General features: G+C 38.4%; 2 protein-coding genes across 6 annotated transcripts in view; one reads left to right on the forward strand and one right to left on the reverse strand.

The window, feature by feature from the left end:
• Window positions 1–3,786, reverse strand: part of LOC134804730 (anoctamin-1) — a 39,790-nt gene extending 36,004 nt beyond the window's left edge. For 2 of the 5 annotated variants that reach the window (XM_063777927.1, XM_063777929.1), the window contains exon 1: window positions 3,289–3,786. In XM_063777927.1, coding sequence (XP_063633997.1) covers window positions 3,289–3,519 — 231 coding nt within the window. In that variant the 5' untranslated portion in view covers window positions 3,520–3,786. The remainder of the gene's footprint in view (window positions 1–3,288) is intronic. The other 3 variants (XM_063777928.1, XM_063777926.1, XM_063777930.1) reach the window with 2 other exon arrangements.
• A 3,174-nt stretch (window positions 3,787–6,960) lies between these two features.
• On the forward strand, window positions 6,961–24,493 carry LOC134804768 (dolichyl-diphosphooligosaccharide--protein glycosyltransferase subunit STT3A). Its single transcript, XM_063777990.1, has 13 exons — window positions 6,961–7,265; window positions 7,615–7,782; window positions 8,038–8,198; window positions 8,286–8,483; window positions 10,907–11,098; window positions 16,389–16,542; window positions 16,851–16,928; window positions 17,357–17,517; window positions 17,762–17,926; window positions 19,278–19,466; window positions 19,882–20,101; window positions 21,275–21,463; window positions 22,597–24,493. Exons 1-13 carry the CDS (start codon window positions 7,163–7,165, stop codon window positions 22,740–22,742), a joined length of 2,124 nt encoding a protein of 707 aa, XP_063634060.1. The 5' UTR covers window positions 6,961–7,162; the 3' UTR covers window positions 22,743–24,493.
• The last annotated feature ends 1,279 nt before the right edge of the window (window positions 24,494–25,772 follow it).

A 25,772-nucleotide genomic window follows, 5' to 3' on the forward strand; every position in this document is an offset into this window, starting at 1 on the left:
CGGTGCCCGAGTTACATGACTGGCATGCAGTCGAAATAAGAACATTGTGCTACAGCATTACTGTTTAACGGCACACTTAAGTATCGTGAGTATCGGCTCACGGGGGATTTGCATGTCAAAACCGTAAAACGACCGAACTACCCGCAAGCAATTACTACAATTACTTCACCGGCGTGTACATGTCTGCCACACCTTGTAAACAAAATTGATCAATACTTATTTTACCTACCTACATTTTTATTCATCATCTCTTCCTAGCCGCTTTCGGTCACAGTGACTGCGTTCTACCGCTGAGAGCGTCGCTGGTGTGCTCTCATGTGACTGACATAGCCAATGTTTGCAGCGAATGTGAATTTTTATTAGCATTAGATGGAAACAATTAACATGAGGTAATTGATCTTATCCACCACTCAACGATGGCTGACCGGTATAAACTGCCCCTGAACGTTACGATGTCAGACTTACCTGGATCACACCTAATGCAGTGATCACCTAGTACCTTGTACCGAGTACAGTGGCGAGAGAGTCGGCAGAGTGCTCAGTACTCGGTACTCGGACGCAAATTACAATGGCGAGGGAGTGAGTGGCTGAGCACTCGGTCGAGGGCACTCTCGCCACTGTACTCGGTACGTGTGATCAAGTCCTAATTGACTGAGCGATTTGCGAGCACTCGGTCGAGAGCACTGACTTGCCACTGTACTAGTTAGGTCTGATCTAGATAGTCAGTTTACCACGACAATGCAAGGCGCACTTCAATATAGAGTATAATATATTTAAAATATTCAGCGAGTTATTTAATGTTACAACCAATAAAAATCTGATTAGGAAATAATCAATGGCGATAATTGGGACCGGAGGTCGGCCGTCGGCCGCAGTAGATGCTGTTACAAATTATCACAAGGCCCACATTAGGCCTAATAATAACTGTTATGAAGTTGATGGGTTTAATGACGAACAGTATTAAAGGAGCAAATTATAGTGAATGGGCATGAAATAGACTATGTTAATGAATATGTATACCTTGGGCAAATAATATCACCTGAAGACCAGACAGATAAGGAACTTGAGAAAAGACCCACAAACGCATGGAGAAAGTTTTGGTCCTTGAAAGAAGTTTTTAAGGCAAAAGAAATACCAACAAAGCAGAAATTTAAAGTTTTCAATTGTTGTATAATACCAGTATTAACTTACGGTTGCCAAACTTGGGGACTTACAAAAAAGCAGCACCAAAAACTTAATGTATGTCAAAACCATATGGAAAGAAGCATACTTAATATAAAACTTAGAGACAGAGTCAAATTGTCCATAATCAAGGCAAAATCAAAAACAAAAACAATAACTAAAATAATAAAAGAACAAAAAAGGCGCCGGACAGGCCATATGATGAGAGAAACCCTAGATAAGTGGACAAAGGACCTTGTAGAGTGGTGCCCAAGATATAGTAAAAGAAAGAGTGGTCCACAAAAGTTTAGATGGTCGAATGATCTAAAAAGAATAGGAGGAGGTAAATGGATGCAAACAGCAAAAGAAAGAATCAAATGGAAAGCTATGGAGGAGGCCTACGTCAAAGGGGCTATTCATAAATTACGTCATTTCAAATTAGGGGGGGGGGGTCTGGACATCGGATGACGGTAGCATGAAGTAGGAGGAAATGGGGTCATTTGATGCATGATTTTTGGATGATTATAGGGGGGGGGGGTCCAAAATCGTCAAAAATCGATGACGTAATTTATGGACAGCCCCAAAGGACAAGTTGAAGTTAAAGTTATGAAACCGAATTAATATATACTATGTACCAACTAACTTCAATAATAAAGGCTAATTACAATAATAACTATGCAAGAAGGTACTTATTATTGGTACAACCAGCCCACACGAGCAAATACATTGCCAATCTGATCAATCAATTACATTGGCCACAATCTCATTTCTACACATATGTAAATATAAAAGAAGATCATCCATTTTTATTAGATATCTAACCAATCGAAAACCTTTGGATAATACCGAAAAGGAACTTTTATTATGATGGAATTTCGGGTGATATTCATCTGAATTATCACCCGAAATCATACGCAATTACCCTAATACAGCTTACAACTTACCATAGGGATAGTGTTTAGCAAAAATGAGTCATCCCACATCCATTTTGCAATAAAATGTCAACTTTAAGCGTCAATTTTTTGAGTTGACATCTTATTGAAAAATTAATGTGGGTTGACACATTATTGCTTAACAGCATCCAGTTAGGCTTTGTAATTGATTAAAAATTGAATTGACCACCTATAGTCAATATAGACATAGCCTATGGATACTTTCAACTCCAGGTATGATACTTGTACATGTTAATTAGCAATAACTCCCTTTATTTATAGAAGGCTAGTGAATTGTACTAAACTTAAGAACAAAGAAAACCGGAACCGGTTTAATGGAAATTTCCATACAATGTGACACATTAGTCACATTACTCATTATTGCACTTGTGTGTAATTCCGCGACTATGTTCATTGTACATATCAACAATAAATTAAAAGTTATTGATTTAATTTTTAGATAATAAATATATATGTAGAGAAACTTATTATGAATATCAATTACTAAAATGATGAATTGAATCAAATAATATTCGATGTTGTCATCCCTTACGTTAATACATGCTTTTTAGGGTTCCATACCCAAAGGGTAAAAACGGGACCCTATTACCAAAGAGAATTTGAAATAGAGGCGGACTCAATCATTGTGTAAATGCTTGGAAAGTATATAACATTGCTGAATAAGAGCTGTTTCCCACTGACATCCATTTTTTGAGGTTATGGTTTTTTGCTATATTACTATATTAGCACCTATACTACTAAAATAGGATCCTGCAAAAAACCGTACCTGCAAAAAACTGGACGTCAGTAGGAAACAGCTCTAATTGGGATAATTTGTTAATGACATATGTACCTGTTGTATTACAAACTGAATCTATTAGGAATACTTTACTAGCATCTTATAATTCTGTATGTAACTTTGTCTGCGTAAAATAATGACATGTGTAATAGAAACTATCCCATGTTCTATCTGAGGGCTCAAACTACCCCCAAGCATAACTTCATTGACATTGGTTCAGGGGTTAAAGCATAAAAACATAAGAGATAGACAGACCAAATTACTTTTGCATTTGTAATATTAAGTGAGATAAAATAATAATGGGTGATTTGTTTGTTAGTACATTGTTTACTTTTGTTTGCAAAATCATTTGTAATTATTTAGAGGTTATATTATTTGATCAGTGTGACCGCTTACTTGGTTAAAGTCGCCATCTCCATCCTGCAGTAGCTGCTGGAGCGCGAGGTCATTGCGCTGCGCGTCAGTCAGGAAGGTCTCCGTTTCCGCCGCGTCAGACCTCTTATGGTGCAACTTCACGCTGCCCGCGTAAATAGGGGTTGCTATCTTTGGCGTGAACACATTATCCTCAACCTTCTCTAGTAAAGGCCGCGGTATGTCTTCTTCGAGAGACGGGTCGCCGTCGGACATCACATATGATTGCTGAACTTCGATACTCGACTCGTTAAAGACTTATAAGGAGACGGTCATGTCCTTATAGAACTGATGGCTTTCGGATATTAGTCACTGAAATCTGTGCCGTGAGACTTTGTGTGATCAGTGTGATTTATAAATATATATCCTAATATATTAAAATAATTTAACACAGTATAAATATTATGACTAAAGAGGAAAACCCCAACAGTTAACAATAGAAATTGTATAGAAAATACAAAGAATAATATATTACTAGACTTAAGATAAAAGGGTCATGTCAGCACACAGCTGTATGAAATGAAGTTTCCGATCTGACACTTGGACAGAGACCACAGACTCTAGCACATGTATCTTTCAGTACGAGTAGCAGCGAAAGAGCTATTATTGTTTGTCCTTGTCACAGTCTCACATTTTATTTGTTCCCCACCTTTTTTTTAGTATGGATAATGGTGGGCAACAAATGAATTCGACCAATCACAGTGTCGCATTTGCGTATGTTTTGTCCCTCACGGAGGCACGCGTATACCACTTCTATACAATCCTACCTTCTATGGCTAGCACCAACCCCAAAGAGTATACGTATAGAGTCTGTGCGGAAAGAAAAGAGTATGGGGCCCAAAGAGAATATAATCACTACGTTTTAAGAGACGGGACTTCCATACTAGCGACTTGATCAGTCTGTGTGTATGTTTGGTTATCCAATCATTACCAACATGTACGACAAAGAACTGTCAAACAACAATAGTACCAACATAACAGACTTCAATAGTGTAGTATGCTACACGCTTGCATATTTTATCGATATCGATAAATTGGGGAGGGTTGAAACATGGGCCCCTGTTAACAAATTTCGTACTCGAAATCAGGTTAGAATCGAGTCCATATTTAAATCGTATGTTATATATAGTGTTCTTTGAGTGGACTAATACATGGTTGGACTTAAATGTGAACACGATATTTATTTGTTAAAATAAAAATATGTAAAATGATTTTTTTTTAATAATTTAATATAATTAATTTAAAATACATCCCGAAGGTTCGACGGTCCACAGGTAACAGAGGAAAATGTGTGTTCACCTGATTAAATGTTTTTTTTTCTATGTATTATATTCTTGAATAATAAAATTAAGTCTTCCTTTACAACTTATTTGACCCACTGCCTGCATCTGAAACATTTAATAATTAAAACAGGCTCACATACATTTTCTTATCTTTTAGGTTAAAATCTTAAATAATAGGGAATATTACGCAAAACTCTGCGTAGCGCCACTACCACTATCAGTCACAATCTGGGGGTCCACCGCGAAACAAGAAAATCGAAATTTCGTTATCTAACCTCTCCATCACTCTTGCATATTCGAGCGATGCAGAGATAGATAACCAAATTTCGATTTTCACGTTTACCGGTAGGCCCTGGTTAACAAACCGCCTTGATGCATCAATGTCATAATTTATTGTCTGTGAAAACTTGTCAAAAAACAGTTTAAGGCAGAGTATATATAAGTTAGTCTATAAATTTACTAGAGTCGGTAGTGCTGCACTCTGGCGGCAGAACAATGCAGTACAGTAATAACCCCTATTACTAGATTCCAAAAATATGTTATAATATAATGTCCATTCCATTAATGCACAGATGATAGATAATTTTCCACTAAAAATATTCGGAGAAATAATTATAGTCCTGTTGTATGCAAGTTACCAGGAAAATCACTCATTTTATTTTATTTACTATTTACATTGATAAAAAATTAGGCTGCAGTCGATATCGATACTTCGTATCGATACTTGTAGTACATCCCTAGTTCACAATGAAAGTGGATATGAAATATCTAATTTTCGACGTGGTTATAGCCTGCTACACCAAAATAAGGCTAAAAGTATCTAAAGCAATACTTACCGGTCTTCATCTAATGGAAATTTCGCCACAAACTTCCTTTTTTGAGATTTTCGCGAGAGTATCAATTGCCACATATTTCGCACTGAAACAACTTAGTTTTCGGTGGCATTTAAACAAAATCTATTGACTCACTGTATGTTCTTATCACGTTTGACTGTTTTGGAAAATAACGAAGGCTTTTAAAAAAGAAATTGCAAGAAATACGTAAGTAAAACCTACGAACCGCCATGACAAGCAACAAAGCAATGTGGCTGACAGTTGACATGACAGATAAATAGCACTGACGTTTTATTTTGTTTTTTTGGCTATGGCTAGGTCACTAAAGTCCATACAAAACCTATTTTTGTTCCTAGTTGCGTCAGCCAGATAATGGGGCCCAATACATGCCCAATCATGAATCTAGTATTAAAACTGGATCTGGCATAAGGATGAGGAGAAGTGACCGAACAGGATAGTCTTATGTATATTTCAGTAGGAGTAGCAGCGAAAGAGCTATTATTGTTTGTCCTTGTCACAGTCTCACATTTTATTTGTTCCCCACCGTTTTATTAGTATGGATTATGGTGGGCAACAAATGAATTCGACCAATCACAGTGTCGCATTTGCGTATGTTTTGTCCCTCACGGAGGCACGCGTATACCACTTCTATACGATCCTACCTTCTATGTGCCCAATACATTCCACGACTCTTTTCTTTCCGAACAGACGCTAGTAAGTATATTATAGGCGTTATATTCTCGTGCGAGCCACGAGCCCAGCCGCGAGCCGAACCACGAGACGCGAGTGTAAGCGGGGGGCTCGTGGCTCGTCTTGCGGATTTTTTGGGCACGACTCAAAGGGACACGAAAGAAAGAATGAGCGCGCCGGTTTTGTGTTCACTCAGGACACGCGCTTGCGTTTACACTCGCGTTCGGCTTGTCATTCGGTTACAAACGTTATACCTTGCCGTTAGTGTTTAAAATCGATTAGCTTGACGAGCTTACGAGACACGAGACGAGCCACGAGCACAGAATAAATAATAGTACTACCGTACAGAAAGGAAACTTCCTACAAAACCGAAGTTTGACAGCGGTTCAGGGTCGAATCATACTATCCCTTTCTAATATATGGCACTATCCCCTTCGGCTATTTAAGGTGCGCCAAAGGAAGTCAAGTGGTGCCAACCCTAATAATTGCTCGGAGCAATGCTGAGCCGAGCGGAGCCGAGTTTGGCCGAAGTCAGGAGTTTCGCACCCCTGCCACGAGGCGAGAGTGTAATCATTAGCTCGACGTGCTTACGCGCTCGGGGCGAGCCACGAGACGAACCGCGAGCCGAGCCACGAGCCGCGAATGTAAACGCCTATTAAAGCATATATAATAGCCGTAACACACTACCGCACCGGACCAAAGTCATTGTGGGACGCACCCATAAGTAAGAGGGAGAAAGAGATATCGCTTTCTCCTTCTTACTTATGGGTGCGTCCCACAATGACCTTGGTGCGGTGCGGTAGTGTGTTAAGGCTATAAAATGCGACCCGATATCGAGCCGGGATGTTAGTACACGTCAGAGCTTTAGATTTATTATTAAGATCTGGCAACAAAGCTTGCCACGCCGCCTGGGATCTGTCAATTTGCTTGCGTCGGTGTCTGCAGAAAAGACAGTGTGTTAGGTTGCCGGCGAAAAATTCGTTTGTTCACTGTTAATTGTACCACTTATGTAAAATAAAATATAAAGAACTCCACGACCAAAACACTACAAAGATGACTGCCGAGACGCAATCTAAGGCTAAACTGCCTCACCTTTCGTCTGATAAGCAACTCACTTTTATAAAACTGGCTGTTTTGTCAATGGCAGCGATTTTATGTAAGCATTTATATTTTCTTCTTTATTTTGTTAATATTATCCCACTATAGTCAACCTTAAATCTATTTATTATACTTATGAATTAGAACTTTCATACAAAGTTTTCGTAGTCAAAACAGTAATATAGAAGCCGCTTTGTGAGGTAAGATGAGTGTCAGTAAAGTCCCAGCAAATACCGCATTAACTATATAAACCTACTTGTCTATTAATACTGTATTTGTAACATGATAAATTGGTCAGTGTCTTACTCTCTTGTGATGTGTTGTAAATGATTATTGACAGTTGTTAGGAGATGCAGTTGAGAGGCCCGCATTAATTGTTTGTGTAATGTAGTTATTTTTGCTTTCAGCATTTGCCACACGTCTGTTCTCTGTTCTACGGTTTGAGAGTGTTATACACGAGTTTGATCCTTACTTCAACTACAGAACTACCAGGTATCTCACCGAGGAAGGTTTTTATAAGTTTCACAACTGGTTTGATGACAGGGCATGGTATCCCTTAGGCCGGATCATTGGTGGTAAGAAACCTTGATATGTATTTGAGAACTATTTCATTTAATACTCACATTTTAACTATAAAACTCCTGTGAGACTCAAATATATTAAAATTACTTGAAACGGGTATTCTTTAGTTGAAATAGCTCTACATGATTCAATCCAATTTTAAGAAGACGATTGAGCCGTTTAAAATAATTTTAATACACTATTCACATTATAAAAAAATAAATAATTTTACATCCATGACATAGTACATTATTTGATATTGTCCACAGGCACCATCTACCCTGGTTTGATGGTCACGTCCACAACACTCTACAACATTATGCAGTATATGAACATCACCATTGATATTCGCAATGTGTGTGTGTTCCTTGCACCATTTTTCTCTTCCCTCACAACCATTGTCACATACCTTTTGACTAAAGAACTAAAGGTACTTTATAGCTGTTATTTTTGATGATGAAAATTTCACTATGTAGAATACAAAAATATAATATGCATTGTTTGTCAATGCTGACAGGATGAAGGTGCGGGGTTGGTGGCTGCAGCCATGATTGCCATTGTGCCGGGCTACATAAGCCGCTCTGTGGCTGGAAGTTACGACAATGAAGGCATAGCTATATTCTGCATGTTACTTACTTACTACTTCTGGATCAAAGCCGTCAACACAGGAACTTTGCTGTGGGCTACAATGACTGCATTAGCATACTTTTACATGGTAAGTTTAAAGATATTTTCTTAGACCAAATTTCTTCTTAATAATCTAATCTGGTAACCTGTTTCTTTAAGACATCAGATATGCATTGCTCTGCAAATTTATTGAATATTTTTAATCAATGTATAATCAGACTACATTTTAGTCTAACAGACAGTAGAATACAGTAATTCCTGATTGGTCAGTATAATAAAGACTTTTGCTTGTTTAGCATTAGCCTTAAATGCCAATCATATATCATAAAGATGAAACCTTCACCCTGATTAGTGCATTTGTGTATTTTTCAGTTTTTGCATTTTCATACAAAATATTTATAAAAATTAACCTTGCCATAATATTGTATTGAGTAAACCTCGGAGTAATTAACAATGGAGCCGCCATTAACAGGCGTTCCCCTCTGTCGAAAATAGGCGGCCAATGGTCAACAACTTGTCAACCATATGTATGGACTGACGTTTATCTGACATGACGTACCTATACATTTGATGTGCCCCTCCCCCGCAAAAAACGGCAGACTATTTTGTACCGAAAATTTTAGACATGGCGTCTCCGTTGGTTATATCCTCTAAGGAGTAAACCAATAATGAATCCCTGTTTACACATAACTATCAAAATGACCAGTTCTAAACCTGTGTGTATTAGCTTATTTTCACTTTAGTATTTAGCTTAACTATGGGCTGATTTCAAAGAATCTAACAGGACAGCAATATTATTTTTTTCAAATGGGTTGTGTTACTTATCATAAATGGCAAAAGCGAGTTTATCAATATGCAGTGCAACATTTTATCTGCTAAAAAACGTCATGATCATATCTGCCTATTCTGCTTTGACTACAAAGATGCTGGTTTAAATCCAGCGCAGGGAACTGGAAACCTTGGTCACTTTGTCTTTCCTATATGACATGTGTTTCAGTTTATAATTTACATAGTAGTGTTTCTACTTAAAATAACACAGATCAAAATATTTATTAAAATTGTTGATTCTCGAGTTATATTGTAATCATGAACTTGGCACTTATGAATGGCACAAACTGATGAAGACAATATTTCAGCACAAGCTATTATCATATTGCCGTCGCACATACTCTCATACAAGTTATTAAACGCAGGCATTCTGCTACGGCCACACTTAGGCTTGTTTTAGTGTCACACTGACCGTCCGATACGGAGCGATTCATATCAACCAATGTGTATTAAGTTAAGGGAGCGTTTCAGAGTAAAGCTGACGGGGACTACCATCCGCGCCGACCGCTGACTCATACATATTGGTCGATGCGGATCGCTCCCCACCGACGGTCAGTGCGGTACCAAAAACCAACCTTAAGGAAGAAATACAATGCCAGGCAAAATTCAACCTTATCTTAATATTACAAAACTTTGAATGGTGTGAAGTTTGTCGCTTTGTCGTTATCACTACACCTTATAAAACAAAGTCACCCGCCTCGTCTGTCTGTTTGTGTGTTTGTATGTTCGCGATAAACTCAAAAACCGGGCAAGTGCGAGTCGGACTCGCGCACGAAGGGTTCCGTACCATAATGCAAAAAAAAAAACAAAAAAAAAGCAAAAAAAAAACGGTCACCCATCCAAATACTGACCACTCCCGACGTTGCTTAACTTTGGTCAAAAATCACGTTTGTTGTATGGGAGCCCCATTTAAATCTTTATTTTATTCTGTTTTTAGTATTTGTTGTTATAGCGGCAACAGAAATACATCATCTGTGAAAATTTCAACTGTCTAGCTATCACGGTTCGTGAGATACAGCCTGGTGACAGACGGACGGACGGACGGACGGACGGACGGACGGACGGACGGACGGACGGACGGACAGCGAAGTCTTAGTAATAGGGTCCCGTTTTACCCTTTGGGTACGGAACCCTAAAAACTACTGAACGGATTTTCATGCGGTTTTCACCTATGGATAGAGTGATTTATGAGGAAGGTCGGATTGCTAGTATAATAAATATATGCATTTTGATGAGCTTTTTGATAACGTATCAGATTTATTGGTAGAACGCCAAGTGAAACTTGCAGCAAGCAAAGAGTTTCATACTGTGTGCATTGAGCAATCCTATTGTTTCAAACACTGTTGCGAATCTCTAATTATCTCGCCGACTGTATGTACAATGGACTTGAATGCATGGAAAGGGGTTATAACAAAAATGTAAAAAGTCTTTTTTACCATGGTTAACCCAATCCAGTCTCATAACTCAAACATCCGCTGTTTCCGATGCTGTTATTTTTACGAAATCTTAATGATTGTGGATAAAATTGTCTTCATTCACTTCATTTGTGTTTGAACTCGGATGAAACAAAAGAGCCCTGGCTTGTCTACTCCATGACTACTACGTGTAACTACGGACGATCAATCGGCGTGCGCTTTGCAAATACCCTTTTTAGCGGCAGTTAGACTTTGTTACTTGATGCAGGTATCGTCTTGGGGCGGCTACGTGTTCCTGATCAACCTGATCCCGCTGCACGTGCTGGCGCTGATGGCGCTGGGCCGGTTCTCGGCGCGCGTGTACGTGGCCTACAGCGCCCTCTACTGCGTCGGCACCATCCTCTCCATGCAGATCTCCTTCGTCGGCTTCCAGCCCGTGCAGAGCTCGGAGCATATGCTGGTAACGTATGTCTTGAACGAGACGGTTCTGGCTGTGCGCCGGTTAAAACGTAGCCTACCTATACTAGCTTCAATGGCTAGCTAGGCTTAAGATTTGTGTAAAATTAATTACTTTCAATATGAAAGCAAATAAAAGTTCAGGTATTACTGTAATGGGTATTTTAAGTTCTTGCAATATAATTTTCCAAGCTACTTTCCCGCACTAGTGCGGGAATAAGCACTTTCCGTGCCTATGTCGAAAATTTAAAGGGCCATATGTACTGTAAAACGTTGTCAATACACGTACGAATAGGTAATTTAATTAGGCGAATTTTCTACTTTCCGTGTTTCGATAATATTCATGAGCTAAAATATAAAATAATGAACTTGTCAATACGTACAGTAGCGGAAAAAAATCTATCATATTGTGATTTTTCTGTAAAATATATCAAAATAGATGAAACCAGGGACTGAATTTGTTGATAACTAATCAAAAAAGGTTGTATTGATTTATTCTAAGCCCAATATATGCTAACAGGCCGGTACATATTTCAAAAATCTATTTGAATTCGTATTTCTGGAACATGACGTCCGTCACTTGTAGTATATAAGTCGATAAAAAACAGAATATCGTGTTAATTCGTAACAATATTTGTAAGAATTATCAGTTCCGTCATGGGGAGACCTCGTGGAAATAAAAACTTATCAGTAGCTATAAAAGAAGCAATTGTAATGGGGTACAAAAATGGCTTAACGCAATCGACGCTGGTTAAGCAATTTTAACTTCATCAGTCGACTATATCGAAGGTTTTAAAACGCGAAAAGCTTCACGGATGTGTAAAAAAGCCCAACAAACCTGGTCGCCCACGCTGCACATCACATTTGGTTGACCGCAACATTTTGAGATTAGCCAGAGACAATCCACGATTCACGGCGAGCGACATTATGCGAGAAATATCGGCTGGAGATTCAGTTTCTGTGACCGTACGTACTATAAGAAATCGTCTGATTGATGGTGTACTTCGTGCTCGTCGCCCTGCTAAGAAACCACTTATTTCCAAGAAGAATCGGACAGCTAGAAAAAAATATGCGAAAGAACATCTTTCATGGACTGCCGAAATGTGGGAAAAGGTAATTTGGAGCGACGAATCCAAGTTTTTACTGTTTGGAACAGATGGAATTACGTACGTACGACGCCCCGACAATGCTCGCTATGACCCCAAGTACCAGCTCCCTAACAGTCAAGCACGGCGGGGGCTCCCTTATGGTATGGGGATGTTTCAGTGCAAGTGGCGTTGGCCCGTTACATCGAATAAACGGGATTATGACAAAGGAAGTATATGAAGTAATATTACAAGATGTTTTTCTTCCCTGGGCACGCCAAAATTTCGGCAGGGCGTTTATATTTCAACAAGATAATGACCCGAAACATTCATCGAATCTTGTTAAGGCGACGGTAGCGGTGGGTAAAATATCAGATTCTGTCAATTTACCCCATTTCACACACAAGCGCACTTCACGCACACTACCTCACTTTACTGGGACAGGTCAGTGACCCATCATGTTTTTTTAAGATTGGACTTTTAGTTTAGTATTGACCACTAGCCTCCTTTGAGGGTAAAAGCATTCCATTTAAAGATGAAAGAGAAACAATGCATTTAATCTTGCTTTCCTTGTCTGTTCATGTCACACGTGACGTACCTATTTAATTCATTTGATTGTTGACTGTTTTACTACCTACTATTGCTTTGTCGAGATACGCGTTTTGTACAATTAAAGCGAATAAAACAAGATGTCATTAAGTCAGATGTAAAATGTTATTTACTACTCTATACGGTTTTTCATAAGGTGCAAAATCCATTCAATAGGAATTTAAATAAATAAAGTTTCAGTGGGTGGCAATTCCATTTTGGCGGATAAAGCGAAACAGAATAGTTCTATCGAACCTGCTTACAAATTTTCACGAGAATCAGTTGAGAAATGTGATCTGCAAAGGAGAACATACAAAAGCATTTTTGCCCAATCTGAAACGGAGACCTTTGCTAACGCTCGGCCAATGATGGTTTAGGTACACCTATAAAAAATGATTGTCCCTGCTGTAATTTTAATATCTTTATATTTCAATCGGTATAGTTTTACCTTCAAAATTAATCGGTATCGCTAAACAATAGCGGTACCTTACTACTTATACGTTCACGAAATCGGTATCTGCATAACTTGATTGTTAGTAAACTAACCTGGAAAATAATCTCAAAATCACCGAAACATTTATGTACAGTCACCTGCAATAATATGTTACGTCATTAGCGCCAACTTTGCCTCCAGGGAAACTTTGCCCAAAACGACAATTTTAAACAAATTCGTTAATGAAGAAAAATTGATAATAGTTATGGCCACCCTGCTGTTTTTAGTAGAAAATTGGTTATATTTCTGACAAAGTATATGCCAAACTTGTGCATAACTTGACTTGGGAATTTTGAGTTTGAGCGAGTTGTCTAATATAGGGTATATTTCGGCGGGCAAAAAATTGATAAATAATGAATGCAAGTAGAAAAAATTGAGAACCCTTTCACAAATATTTCCGGGTTTCAGTTATAACACATGAAGCATAGATTATGTCTATTGAGATTTAAACTAATAAGGCCTAAATACACAAAAGTTTTAGCGGTGGGCAAAGTAATCCGGTAATTTGGCATCCATACCAACATTGCCCACCACCAAAAACGGATTAGGGTTGTCACTTTCATCTAATTTGGAAATGATCCTTATTTGGAAATGGGCAAAAACGGGTAGGCAACATTGCCCAGCAAATTTATTTAAACGTTTTTACACTTATCGCTAAGTTATTAACAGGGAATGGTAGGATTGCCCAAAACCTTTAAGTGATCCTTAGACATCATCATCATATATACGAGCTGTATTTGAATACCAAATTGACGTGGGCAATGTTGGCGAAAACCCCGGATATTTTTTTATTTGCCCGCCCTCTAAAACGCAAAAAAATGGGTAAAAACACGATAAAAAATGTTTTCTTCACATAAACTGATGCGTTTGATCACAATGGACGTGCTGAGCAAAAAAAAGTCATATGATGTGATTTTTTTTGAGAAATTCGTGTTTAAAAAAAAAAGCGGGCAAAGTTGATGATAATGAGTAATGACGGTACCTACTCTTCGAAGGTCGCAAAAATATGTGACATGCTCTTATGGTTCTACAAATAAGATCGTGTCAGATATTTTTGCGGCCTTCGATGTGTAACATAAATTGCAGGTGACTGTACATTTGGAATAATTATTTTATTTAGTTTCAACGAAAGTTTCAAGTTTAGTACGAAAATACTTCAGATATGCAATATGCACAAAATGTAGACCTAATCGAAATAAAACATTGCTTTTTATAGTAAATTTATAAAACATTCGATACATAGGTATACATAACAATAACCAGGCCACAACGCTATTGGCCTGTAAGCTTCATCTCGGTCTCCAAAGCCGCAAAAACTTGCTAGTACTTAGTGCTGGTCTAGCCTTTATTTTTTCTTGAAGATTTTCAGAGAACAGCACGTACACGCATTATACATATAGACGGAACGAACGGCATAATCATAATAACTTATTCGTCGCAATCCATGGTATTACAGATCTAGTTACAAGACTTTCAGGTATTACTTATATGAATTACATAACTCTTCCTGTTAATAGGCAATATTTTAATATAAAAGTTCTATAATATAATACAAGATTACAGTTGTCATCAAAATTCATTGACATACAGAAGTCAAATACGTTTTTAAAATGACGCAAAATGATACCAGCATAATAAAAATTGATCCCAATCAGTAAAGATGAGTCTTTAAACTTTTTTCATTTTAAGCGAGTTTTGAAGGAAGATAATACTTAAATTCGACTGTAATCGTATTATTTTAAGATAGTTTACTGCGGTTTTCAACAATAATGACCCGTAAATAACAGCAAATGAAATTTAAATGAGACGCGAGCTGATATTTATGTACCCTATTTTTTGAAATACATGTTATCTACTTTCTCGTGTGCGTATATGATTTAATGTCAATATAATTGTCAAAAGCAAGAAAATCAAGCTGTCATTTTCATTTGAAGAAGTACACGTGTGCTCCGGTGTAGCCCCAACGGGCATCTGACTTGAAGAAGAATTTTGAGTGATGTCGTCAATGTATGGAAATTGTTCGAAAGTTTACATTTGAGATTGAATTTCTGTGTTGTCTTTGTGAGTAAAAATATAAATCGATAATAAATTGGTAGCTGAATTATCTAGCTTCCAAAATCATACAATAATTCAATTACTGTCAAAGACAAAATTGTTTTGCTTCTGTCTCAAACGGAACTCCATATTTTGATTTTTTGATACTTTTAGTATCGATTTGTAGAGAATAACAGCAAATTAAAAATATAATGGCATAAAGAGTCGGTACACGGTTTCTTCGTGAATAAATTTACGTGTAATTTAATGCAATTATCAAACATTTATTGAACAAATTATGGTTACAAAGTGAGGTCTAAATCGAAAACGTCATATACCGGCCCCTTAAGCAGTGGTTCAAAAAACGTAGAGTGAGGAATTTGGAATGGGCCAGTCAAAGTCCGGACTTGAATCCGATAGAAAATCTATGGAAGGAGCTAGGACGTCGTGTGAGTGCAAGAAAAACAAGAAATATCAATGAAAGATTTGAGCAATTAAAGGAAGAATGGGAACGCATTCCAAATTCTTTCCTCGCAAAGCTGATTGCATCACTGCCCCGAAGATGCCAAGCTGTTCTTGATGCAAAGGGTTTCAGTACCAAGTACTATAATTAATATAATAATAATAATCATATATTTTGATTTTCAGTCAAGAATCTGTTATTTTTGTTGTTTTTTTTGTTAATAAACCACTTTTACCTATACTTTGCGTTTTAGTTATTTTAGGTACTTTTAAATAAATTTGTGCAAAACGAGTGTCTTTTATGATATCATATGAATGTTATATATGATTATACTCTCCATTTAAAGAGCTTTCATGTGATACTAGTTAAGGTAGGTTTAGTCGATCACATATAGAAATATTTAATAAAAACACAAATATGATAGATTTTTTTCCGCTACTGTACATACCTTATAGACAACTAATTCCATATACATAATAATAAATGTATATGGAATTAGCTGTCTTCGTTAATTTCGCATCTTTCTTTTCGACAGGAAATGTATTGTTGTTGAAACCACGACCACAAGTACCACAACACATATAAACGTATGTTAGCCGTAATCACAGCATAACGATTGTTGTGTGTGCAGGCGCTGGGCACGTTCGGCCTGTGCCAGCTGTACGCGTTCGCGCAGTACCTGCGCGCACGCCTGTCGCCGGCCAACTTCGAGCTGCTCTTCAAGGCGTTGCTCACCACGCTGCTGGCAACGCTGGGCACCGCCGTCGTCGCGCTCACCATCACCGGTAACTTTACTGTCTCAACTAGGTATCATCTGGCAACAGAGGATGCCAAACATCTTGCCAAGGGAAATTAAAATTTTGTCGTAAGTGGAGCAGTCTCTGAAGTATTAATAGAGCAACTGGTTTAATGGTTAATCAACGGCAAAACAAGACAAAGAGTACACCATCCTTTAGAATTATCATCAAATGAGAAACAAGCTGCTCATGAAGTCAGTTTCAATATCAGTGCATTTAATTGTTATTGCAATTTATAACTGATTTCTTTATTTCCTTCTGAATGTTGAATATACGTGTATTGATTTTTGCTATAGGTAAAATCTCGCCCTGGACTGGCAGATTCTACTCGTTACTGGATCCTTCTTATGCCAAGAATCATATTCCAATTATCGGTAAGTAATTCTTAATTTACAAATATGTAAGACATGGAACCTTCCGCACAAGTAGGCAATCTGCATTCGTCTTTAGGGTACCGTGCCCTACCGTGAAAATTTTAATGCGAATAATCGTTTTTCTCCTAGATTTTGTAAGGTATCTCTATCGATATCAATAGAATACTCGTACAAGAGGCAGTAAACGATTTTGATGTTCGCTTTAGATTGCGAGAGCGAGAAGTCGGCAGTCAATGATTTTAGAACATCTCTGATTCTGAACTCTATGGAGTTTAATTTTTTCCACTATTGTTTATGTAGTTGATTACTACTGTGAGAGTAAACTTGGCGTTGCCCGCCCGTTCGGAAGATGTGAGAATGTTCTGTGACGTACCTAAGTAATGTACCTAGTTAGCGCTTCGGCTGGCTATATAGCGGTTTGTTCGCAGCGTCGGTGTCGGAGCACCAGCCGACGTCGTGGTCCTCCTTCTACTTCGACCTGCAAGTGCTGGTGTTCCTGTTCCCCGCCGGCCTTTACTTCTGCTTCGCCAAGCTCACCGACGCCAACATCTTCATCATCCTCTATGGAGTTCTCAGTATCTATTTTGCTGTAAGTTATTTATAGTAAATTGTAGTTTATACTTCATTAATATAACCATGTCACTTGGTGAACATTACTTGTTTATTTTTAAAATGATGATGGAGAAGCTTGAGCGCGTGGAAGGCGACGTCGAGTGACATCATTCCGTTGACTCCGCGCAATGATTCCTTTACACTTTGCTCTCTGACTTAAAGTGGTTTACGTTACTTGAGTGTAGGTTTTGAATATGAGCTTAATGTGTCGAGTGTCGCAGGGCGTGATGGTCCGCCTGATGCTGGTGCTGGCGCCGGTGATGTGCATCGTGTCGGGCGTAGCTGCCTCCAGCCTGCTCAGCCTGCACGTCAAGGACATAGAGCCCAAAGTTGAAAAGCACGACAAGAAAAAGAAGCACGAAAATAATCTGGTGTTCCGTTCCGAGGTGAGTAAGACGTCTCTTTAATTAGCTTCATGCCTGATTTTTATTGGAAGATTTCAATTGGCCTGATGACCAATTTTGAAATCCCTTTTAATATTGTCGGTACACTTGTATTGGTTCCGAAAAACACAATATTTCAGCTATACTCATAAGATTTAACATAAATAATTGCATTTTATTATAGCTAGTTTAAACCTCGCGCGAAAACGCCTCACACTCCATTTGTGACGTCATAAATTATGGTGGTAGACATTGTTTACATACTTACAGTTACGAATTTCCCTTGAATCCGAATGATATTGTTAATTCAGCACCATATATTACGATTAGGGGTGATAAATACATTACAAAAATTGTTCACAATAAGTCATTTTATAGACTCTCACACGGTTGCAATTTAAGATGAATTATTTAGATACATGTAAATTTTGAGTGAAAATCACCGAGCCCCGGGTTTACTTTTTAATTTTTTCTAGTTACGACAGCCAACATGGCAATGATAGTTCCATTCAGCCAAAAAGTTTTTTTGTGAAATATCGTATTATCGTATTATATATATCTTTATATCGTGTAATAATATTTTTTGGACGTAATAAATGTTTAGTGGCGAAATAATATTTTTTTTGAACTTCCAAACTCTTTGGTGAGGACGTAATGGATTACAGTCAATGAGGTTGTCTATGTTGCTCTAAGAAATATGTCATACATTGATGACGTCAATTCTTAGCTCGCTTCTGATTCGCGTTTCAGTCAAAATGGCCGATTAGAGAATTTTGCAGTTTTATTTTATTGAATATATTAGTAATCCTAATGTTTATACTGAGATTGGGCCATTTTTTTGAATCGTATTTACGTATATGTTTCTTTGAAACCATTATTTCCATGATTCTTTGTTACTGTCATCAGGCCAATTGATTCTACTTCCCGTGAAGTAAGATCCAAATGCTTCTTATTAACCTGCTATCTATTGTACTCCAGAAACTTGCAAATGCGGAAATTAATGCGCGCGTGCACCGCGAGTAAAAACGCCCCTTACAAAAAGTGCGCGCACAGTGACTAGACATGTTCAATCCGTGTACCCTTCAAATATTTATTTATTTATCAATCTTAATTAATTTGATACGTGTAAGTTATTTATTATTAAAGACTGATTGTCGTTATACATATAAAATGTTCTTTCTGATCAGACCAGACATTGATAATATAGGTACAGTCGAGGACATAAATATGTATACATTTCTTCACCTTAACCCATTGAAATAAGGTGAAAAAATGTATACATATTTATGTCCTCGACTGTATAAGGTATGCGTGTTAAGTTGTTGACGCATGTTACGTTTGTTGTGTCGTGCAGGTGGGCGCGCTGTTCGTGTGCGTGCTGGGCTGCCTGCTGGTGTCGTACGTGTTCCACTGCACGTGGGTCACGTCGGAGGCGTACTCGTCGCCGTCCATCGTGCTGTCTGCGCGCGCGCACGACGGCGCCCGCATCATCTTCGACGACTTCCGCGAAGCCTACACTTGGCTCAAGATGAACACGCCCGAGGTACTGTCACACACACGCCGCGGTCGGCCGTGCTCCACTGCACGTGGGTGGACGCGCCCGAGGTGGTACTCTAGCACAACATGTTGACGTTGTGTGTTCTATTACTATTCTTATATTCATACTCGTACTAACAACAACACTCCTCTTAACTGATCGGTGGAATTTATTTCTTTGCTAAAAGATTTTTGTATTCTTGTGTGGAGTACTTTCATTCACTTCTATATGTTTAAAACTTTAAACTAATAAATGTCAGACATGTTGTTTTAAGCTTGTTATGTACGAAATATATATTTAACATTCATTCAAATTTAATTAGTACTTTATGGATTTTGAATGTTACCTGCAAACATTCAAAATGACCAAAAAGTGAAGCTCACACATGTCCTCGATTTCAATAAGGGATAATTATTGGCAGGACGCTAAAGTGATGTCGTGGTGGGACTACGGGTACCAGATAACAGCGATGGCGAACCGGACGGTGATAGTGGACAACAACACGTGGAACAACACGCACATCTCGCGCGTGGGGCAGGCCATGGCGTCGGGCGAGGAGCGCGCCTACGAGATCATGCGCGAGCTCGACGTCGACTACGTGCTCGTCATATTCGGCGGCCTCGTCGGATACTCTTCTGATGGTACGTATAATGGCCACTATTCAATAGTGCTCTAAGGGCTCATTTAGATGGTGCGAGAAGTCGCATGCGAGTTTCATTGAGCCCTAACGCTGGGTTCCCATGAGATCTGGCCACAGAATAGACAGGCGAAAAATCCTCTTAAAGTTCGTTTTTTTTAGCATTAGAAATAAGGTAAACAATCTTGATGTGTCTTTTAATTGAAAAACACATTTTAGAAATAAGTTACGGCGAATATGTAACAATTATGAATCTAATACGATCATTTATATTCTTCTGCTTTCATAAGTAATAGTTTTTGATTTTTAAAAAGCTTTTTCAATTAAAAGACATGTCAAAATCGCTTACCTTCTTTCAAGTTATTTCTAATGCTATAAAAAACGAACTATAGGTTGCGGAAGACTGCTCTGTTCAGTTCAGATCAATTTAAAAAGCCTTAATATGGAGTCTAAATTATTTGCTACTACGAAGTTTAAGAAAGACGCAAGCATTTAAGTTACGACATGGTATGATCCTCTTTCTTTATATGATTTTAGTCCTGTTTTTTTAGAATATTTTGTAAAACAATGTAACTAAACCATTGTATTCAGCAAAGGCATTTACTGTTTTAGTTGACGAAATATAATTTGTACCGATTGGTCATAAAACTTTCGAATACGTAACAAAAGACAAAAGACACAAAAGAGGTGTGAAATGCTTTGCCGCACGTCCCATCCATATAGTGGGAATAACTAGTTATGATACTTTGTGTTTTAGGATAATATCGACACATTAAATATTAGGTAAATGAACCTTTTTTTCCACATAAATCAAACTTTGAAATTAATGTTTTATATATAAATATTTTTTTTATAAGTTTAATAATACGAGTAGACTACGAATTGAAAAGTAGGAATGATTACTAAGAAAACTTAAAATTTAAAATGTAGAGAACTGGGATCAAGATTGTTTAGCTCAATTATACTTCGGCTGCTACTTGTTTTATTACCCTATTGCAAAAGAGCCATTAGCGATTACATTTATCGGTGCAAATAATATTTCCTCGACCATAATACCTACATTTGTAATTTATTGGAATCAAGAAGTTGATCATAAATATGTATAATGAGCAGCAACAAGCATGTAGGTTGTTAAGAGGCATTCAGACGCAGTTAAGCATGTGATCGACTTGGGCAGATATCAACAAGTTCCTGTGGATGGTGCGCATCGGCGGCAGCACGGACCGCGGCGCGCACATCCGCGAGGCCGACTACTACACGAGCGCGGGCGAGTTCCGCGTCGACGCCGACGGCTCGCACACGCTGCTCAACTGCCTCATGTACAAGATGAGCTACTACAAGTTCGGCCTCGTCTACACTGAGGGCGGTAAGTCTCTCACCATTCATTATAAAACCGTAGCAAGTTACACTTGTGTTAAGTTTTTCTTTTTTATTTACATAGAATATATATACAGTGGTACTACTAAACGAAATTAATAACTAGCTTAAATCTAAAATAGGCCCTTGAGGCATTGTACCAAGGATGCTGGCGGCATTTCCTCGCTGTATCGCAATGCTGATACGTTGTGCGAGGTAGCCGCCAGCTCTTCGGTCACCAGTTACGTCAACCAGACGCTTCGCGATTTCTGCGAACAACTTATGCGCGCTGGGACCCCATGGACCTAGAGTTTCAACACCAAATGGTACAAAATGGTACTCTCCACCGAGGCTCTTATATTTGTTACGTTTTAGAATTTCGGCGCTTTCCGCCGCTCCGCCCGCTTTTACAGTAGTCCGTTGGAGGTGGGACGGTGCCAGTGTGTCTACGCAGGTAGCATCCCACACCAACATCCGTCCCAAGCTCCAAGGAACTAAGGACACTCCATCGGGCCTCTTGCCATCATCTCTGATAATGCCAGTCGGCTCAAGAAGAGCAGGCACATTGATGGTGGCAAGAGACCGACGGACTATGTCATTAAGCGACGCATGTCTCGACACTTGTGTTTAGTTGCTCGTCTGCAAATAATCTCCTACAGAAACATGCCCTTAGTGGGCTCCTGCGAGTCTTTTTTATTGCTCTCCTATTTCGAACCTCTACCAAGGTATTTTGTGGTAGCCCTTACTATTTTAGTACTAGTATTGAAGAATACTACTCTAGAAATTGAATCGACTGCCATATTTTACAAATTTAAACATATTACAAGTCAACTACATCACTAAAGAAAACCTTAATATTCATGGTAACAATAATGGTATTAAATGGAACAAGAAACATGTAAAATACATAACATACTGATAACTTATCGGTGATATTGATATGTAACGTTAGTGCCTAATAGTTTACATTTCGTTGTAAAACATTATACCAAGACTCATAACAAACGTCCTTGCAATTTGACAGACACTTTGTCACCTCTCTTTCTAGAAAATATCGTTGAAAGTATTGGATGCAGACCAACTCCAGTAAAATTAGTATAATGGTTGAGTAGTGAGTGTCATTGATAATGGTGTGTGTGGCAGGGCGGCCGCCCGGGTTCGATCGCGTGCGCGGCGCCGAGATCGGCAACAAGGACTTCAACCTCGACGTGCTGGAGGAGGCCTACACCACCGAGCACTGGCTCGTGCGCATCTACAAGGTCAAGCCGCTGCCCAACCGCGGCGTCTAAACTCCCACCACCCATCTTCTGAAGCTCATTGTACAAACAAATGTAAATTTATTTGCACATGGAATAGAGCTGAATTTCTTTTGTCCTAAAATTTAACAAACCAAAACAAATGCAAATTATAGTTATAAATTTTGTACATTTTGCGTTTTAAATTATTGTTATAAATTTTGTACATTTTTTGCACATGGGCTCAGAAAAAATATTTGTTTTCATTCTGTAATTTCGTTCGTACTTAGGCCGTATAGAAACCAACTGTTAATCGTTTAATCATTATGCTCCATTGAAAACCATTTTCTACAGAATGCATCCGAGAGCATAAATACAGTAGAATTTAACTGTGGTCGTCACTAATTTAGCCTATTGATATTTATATGACGAATACGTACTGCTTTTAATACTATGAGTTTTCGCTATACGAGCAAACTTAATAAGGTGAACAGAAACCAATCCCTGCCTATCCAGTACAGTCGCCATCAAGATATGTGCGGATATGTTTAAGCACCCTGTCCGAAGCACAGCAATATCTGCCCATCATTATTTTATTGTAATAAGCTTGTACCCAGATATTAATCGCTTTGATAAATATGATGGCAACTGTACATTCTGGTCAGTCGTTGAGATTAGTCATACTATTCTGACTCAGTTATATAGCCAAAAAGGCAATAACGGAACTCTTATAATATAATTTTGTTCTGTCTGTCCATCCACAATTTTACTCAGCAACTCGGTTAAAATGTGAGTAGTTGTATATTGCGAGCTACTACAATGCTTTGTAGGATTAGGACGTGCCCTGCAGCCGAATGACAGGCGCATCTTTCTATAGCTCTCCTACGTACGTCAACAAAGAATGATGCTAAAAATCGGATGTACCGTTTTTTATGAGTAACCTATGAGAACCTGCCCTTTAATAATGAAAGGCATCAAGTGCCGTGGAAAATACGCTCTTTGCCAGTAGGTCGGCTATCGGTATGCTCGGAACCCTTCATTGTTCGTGGTCCGACACACACTCGGTCGGCTTTTTTATTGTACTTTTTCATAAGAGGAGCAGTATAGTTAATAACTCATAACTATATATGTGATACGACTGAATGAATTGTTAGATATAAATACGAATAAGTAACATAACACATCCGCGTACATCAACTCATGAGTGTTACGAGGAATTCTTTTCTACTAGGGACATGTTTATTTATAATATTGGATAGATGTTTGCAAAAATCACATAACTGAGTATTTTGGTTGATACTGCATTTATAATTAACAGCTGTTAGGTGAGTCATAATATATCTTCATGAAGCTACTTATTTATTAACCTACTCGTAATTCATGGCAAATAAAAAAACAGTTTATATCCCACGTTTAATAAAAGTACAAGATCATATTTCACATTGTAGAAAACAACGATAAAGAGGATATTAAGTAAATTTTGTTATTATATTTTGACACTATAACTGTATATTTATTTGAAATCTCATATCTACAATGAATGTGTGGACAGATGTATCGGTAGCGCTTGTAGGAACATGAGCATCACTGCACTGGGATTCGGACGATCTTGAAAACATCATGGCTAAGCTGGTTTGACGTAAAACTTGTTTTTATCTCGTCATTGCTGAAAATCTGTAGCAAACGCTAGTAAGTAGCAAAGAGAATTTAGACTAGAGGAATGTTGTTTTCTTTCGACACAAATGATTAACACTTAGAACGCCATTTGACTGTTTTTTTTTTTTGGCGATAGGCCAAAGGTATGGTGCCATCTTTTCGAGCGATGGCGCCATACCTTTGGCCTACTCTCGAGAAGATGGCGATACTTTTTGACATTTAACACATATCAGTGAAAAAATAAGGATCAAAGTCAAAGATAAACACATTTATTACGTTAAATAATACAATTTTAAGCTTATTTCAATACAGTTGTGTGGTAGAAAGAAGAGAAATCTAATCTTCAAGGATGGGTATTCCACAGCCGTCTTCAGATCCAAATCTTTCTATCCTTCTTCTCGTTCCTCTAATTCTTAGAGAGACAGCTCTGATGATTGATATTTGTATTTTGACTTTGATCCAGTTGATTATTTGTGAGTATGGTTTGGACCATTTTTCATGGAGCTTAAGGGATGTTCTTTTTATGAAGGATTCATATTCCGTTCCGACAGCGCCATCACAGGAGACCACAAGAGGAGTGAATGAGGCTCTGAGATCTTCTGCAGCCAGGTCGTATTTGCGATGTTTTTCGCGAGCGTGTATTTGGGCAATCGTGGGCCATGTGAGTAGACCATACGAGGCGGCGTCGGCATTTACAATGCGAACGTCAAAGAACGCCTTCCTCGCTGGCTCCCATACACTTTCCAGTAGTAAGTCGCTTATTAGCCCTGGTTGATCTAAGGTTGCGGCTCGCATTATTGGCTCAGTAGTAGCCGAACCCCATGCTGGTTCAGCCCAACTTTTGATATCGTCTCTGTGTTGGTCGTGGCCTCTTTTTATGAGCGGTCCCTTCTTGCAATTAAGTGCATGGTTTAGGTTGAAGTTATTTTCGCCACAGCCATCGCAGGTTAGTGGCAGGCTAGAAGGTTCATGCCCGTATCTGATCGCAAGGCCGTCACGAAACTGCGTTGCTGTTAGGTCGGTATCATCAGCTTTGGTCGGTAGTACTGTTAGCCACTGTGATGATCTTTTGTTAATTACCCTTTGGATGCAATTCTTTGTTTTTATTGTTAGCTTATCCATGATTGATTCTAATTCATGTTGTTCATTATTTTCTCGTTTTTTTCTTTCTTCTTTTAAAGTTTCATATACATGTTTTTGATGGTCTTCTATGTTAATTTCATCGCCGGTTCGAATTGCATCTATTAGTATTTTGTTGGCATTTAATGATATTGCATGTGAGGTTTTAGCTTGCTTTGTGGGATCATTAATTGCAAGGCCTCCGAGCCTCGCTGGAAGAGCAAAGAGTTCATGTTCTATAGATGTTATTTCTCTGCCTAGTATGGAGGGTGTTAAATGAGTCTTGATTGCGTTCTTTAGGTCATTGTA

Source organism: Cydia splendana, chromosome Z (genome assembly GCF_910591565.1).
Source record: "Cydia splendana chromosome Z, ilCydSple1.2, whole genome shotgun sequence".
In the NCBI taxonomy this organism is placed as follows: Eukaryota; Metazoa; Arthropoda; class Insecta; order Lepidoptera; family Tortricidae; genus Cydia; species Cydia splendana.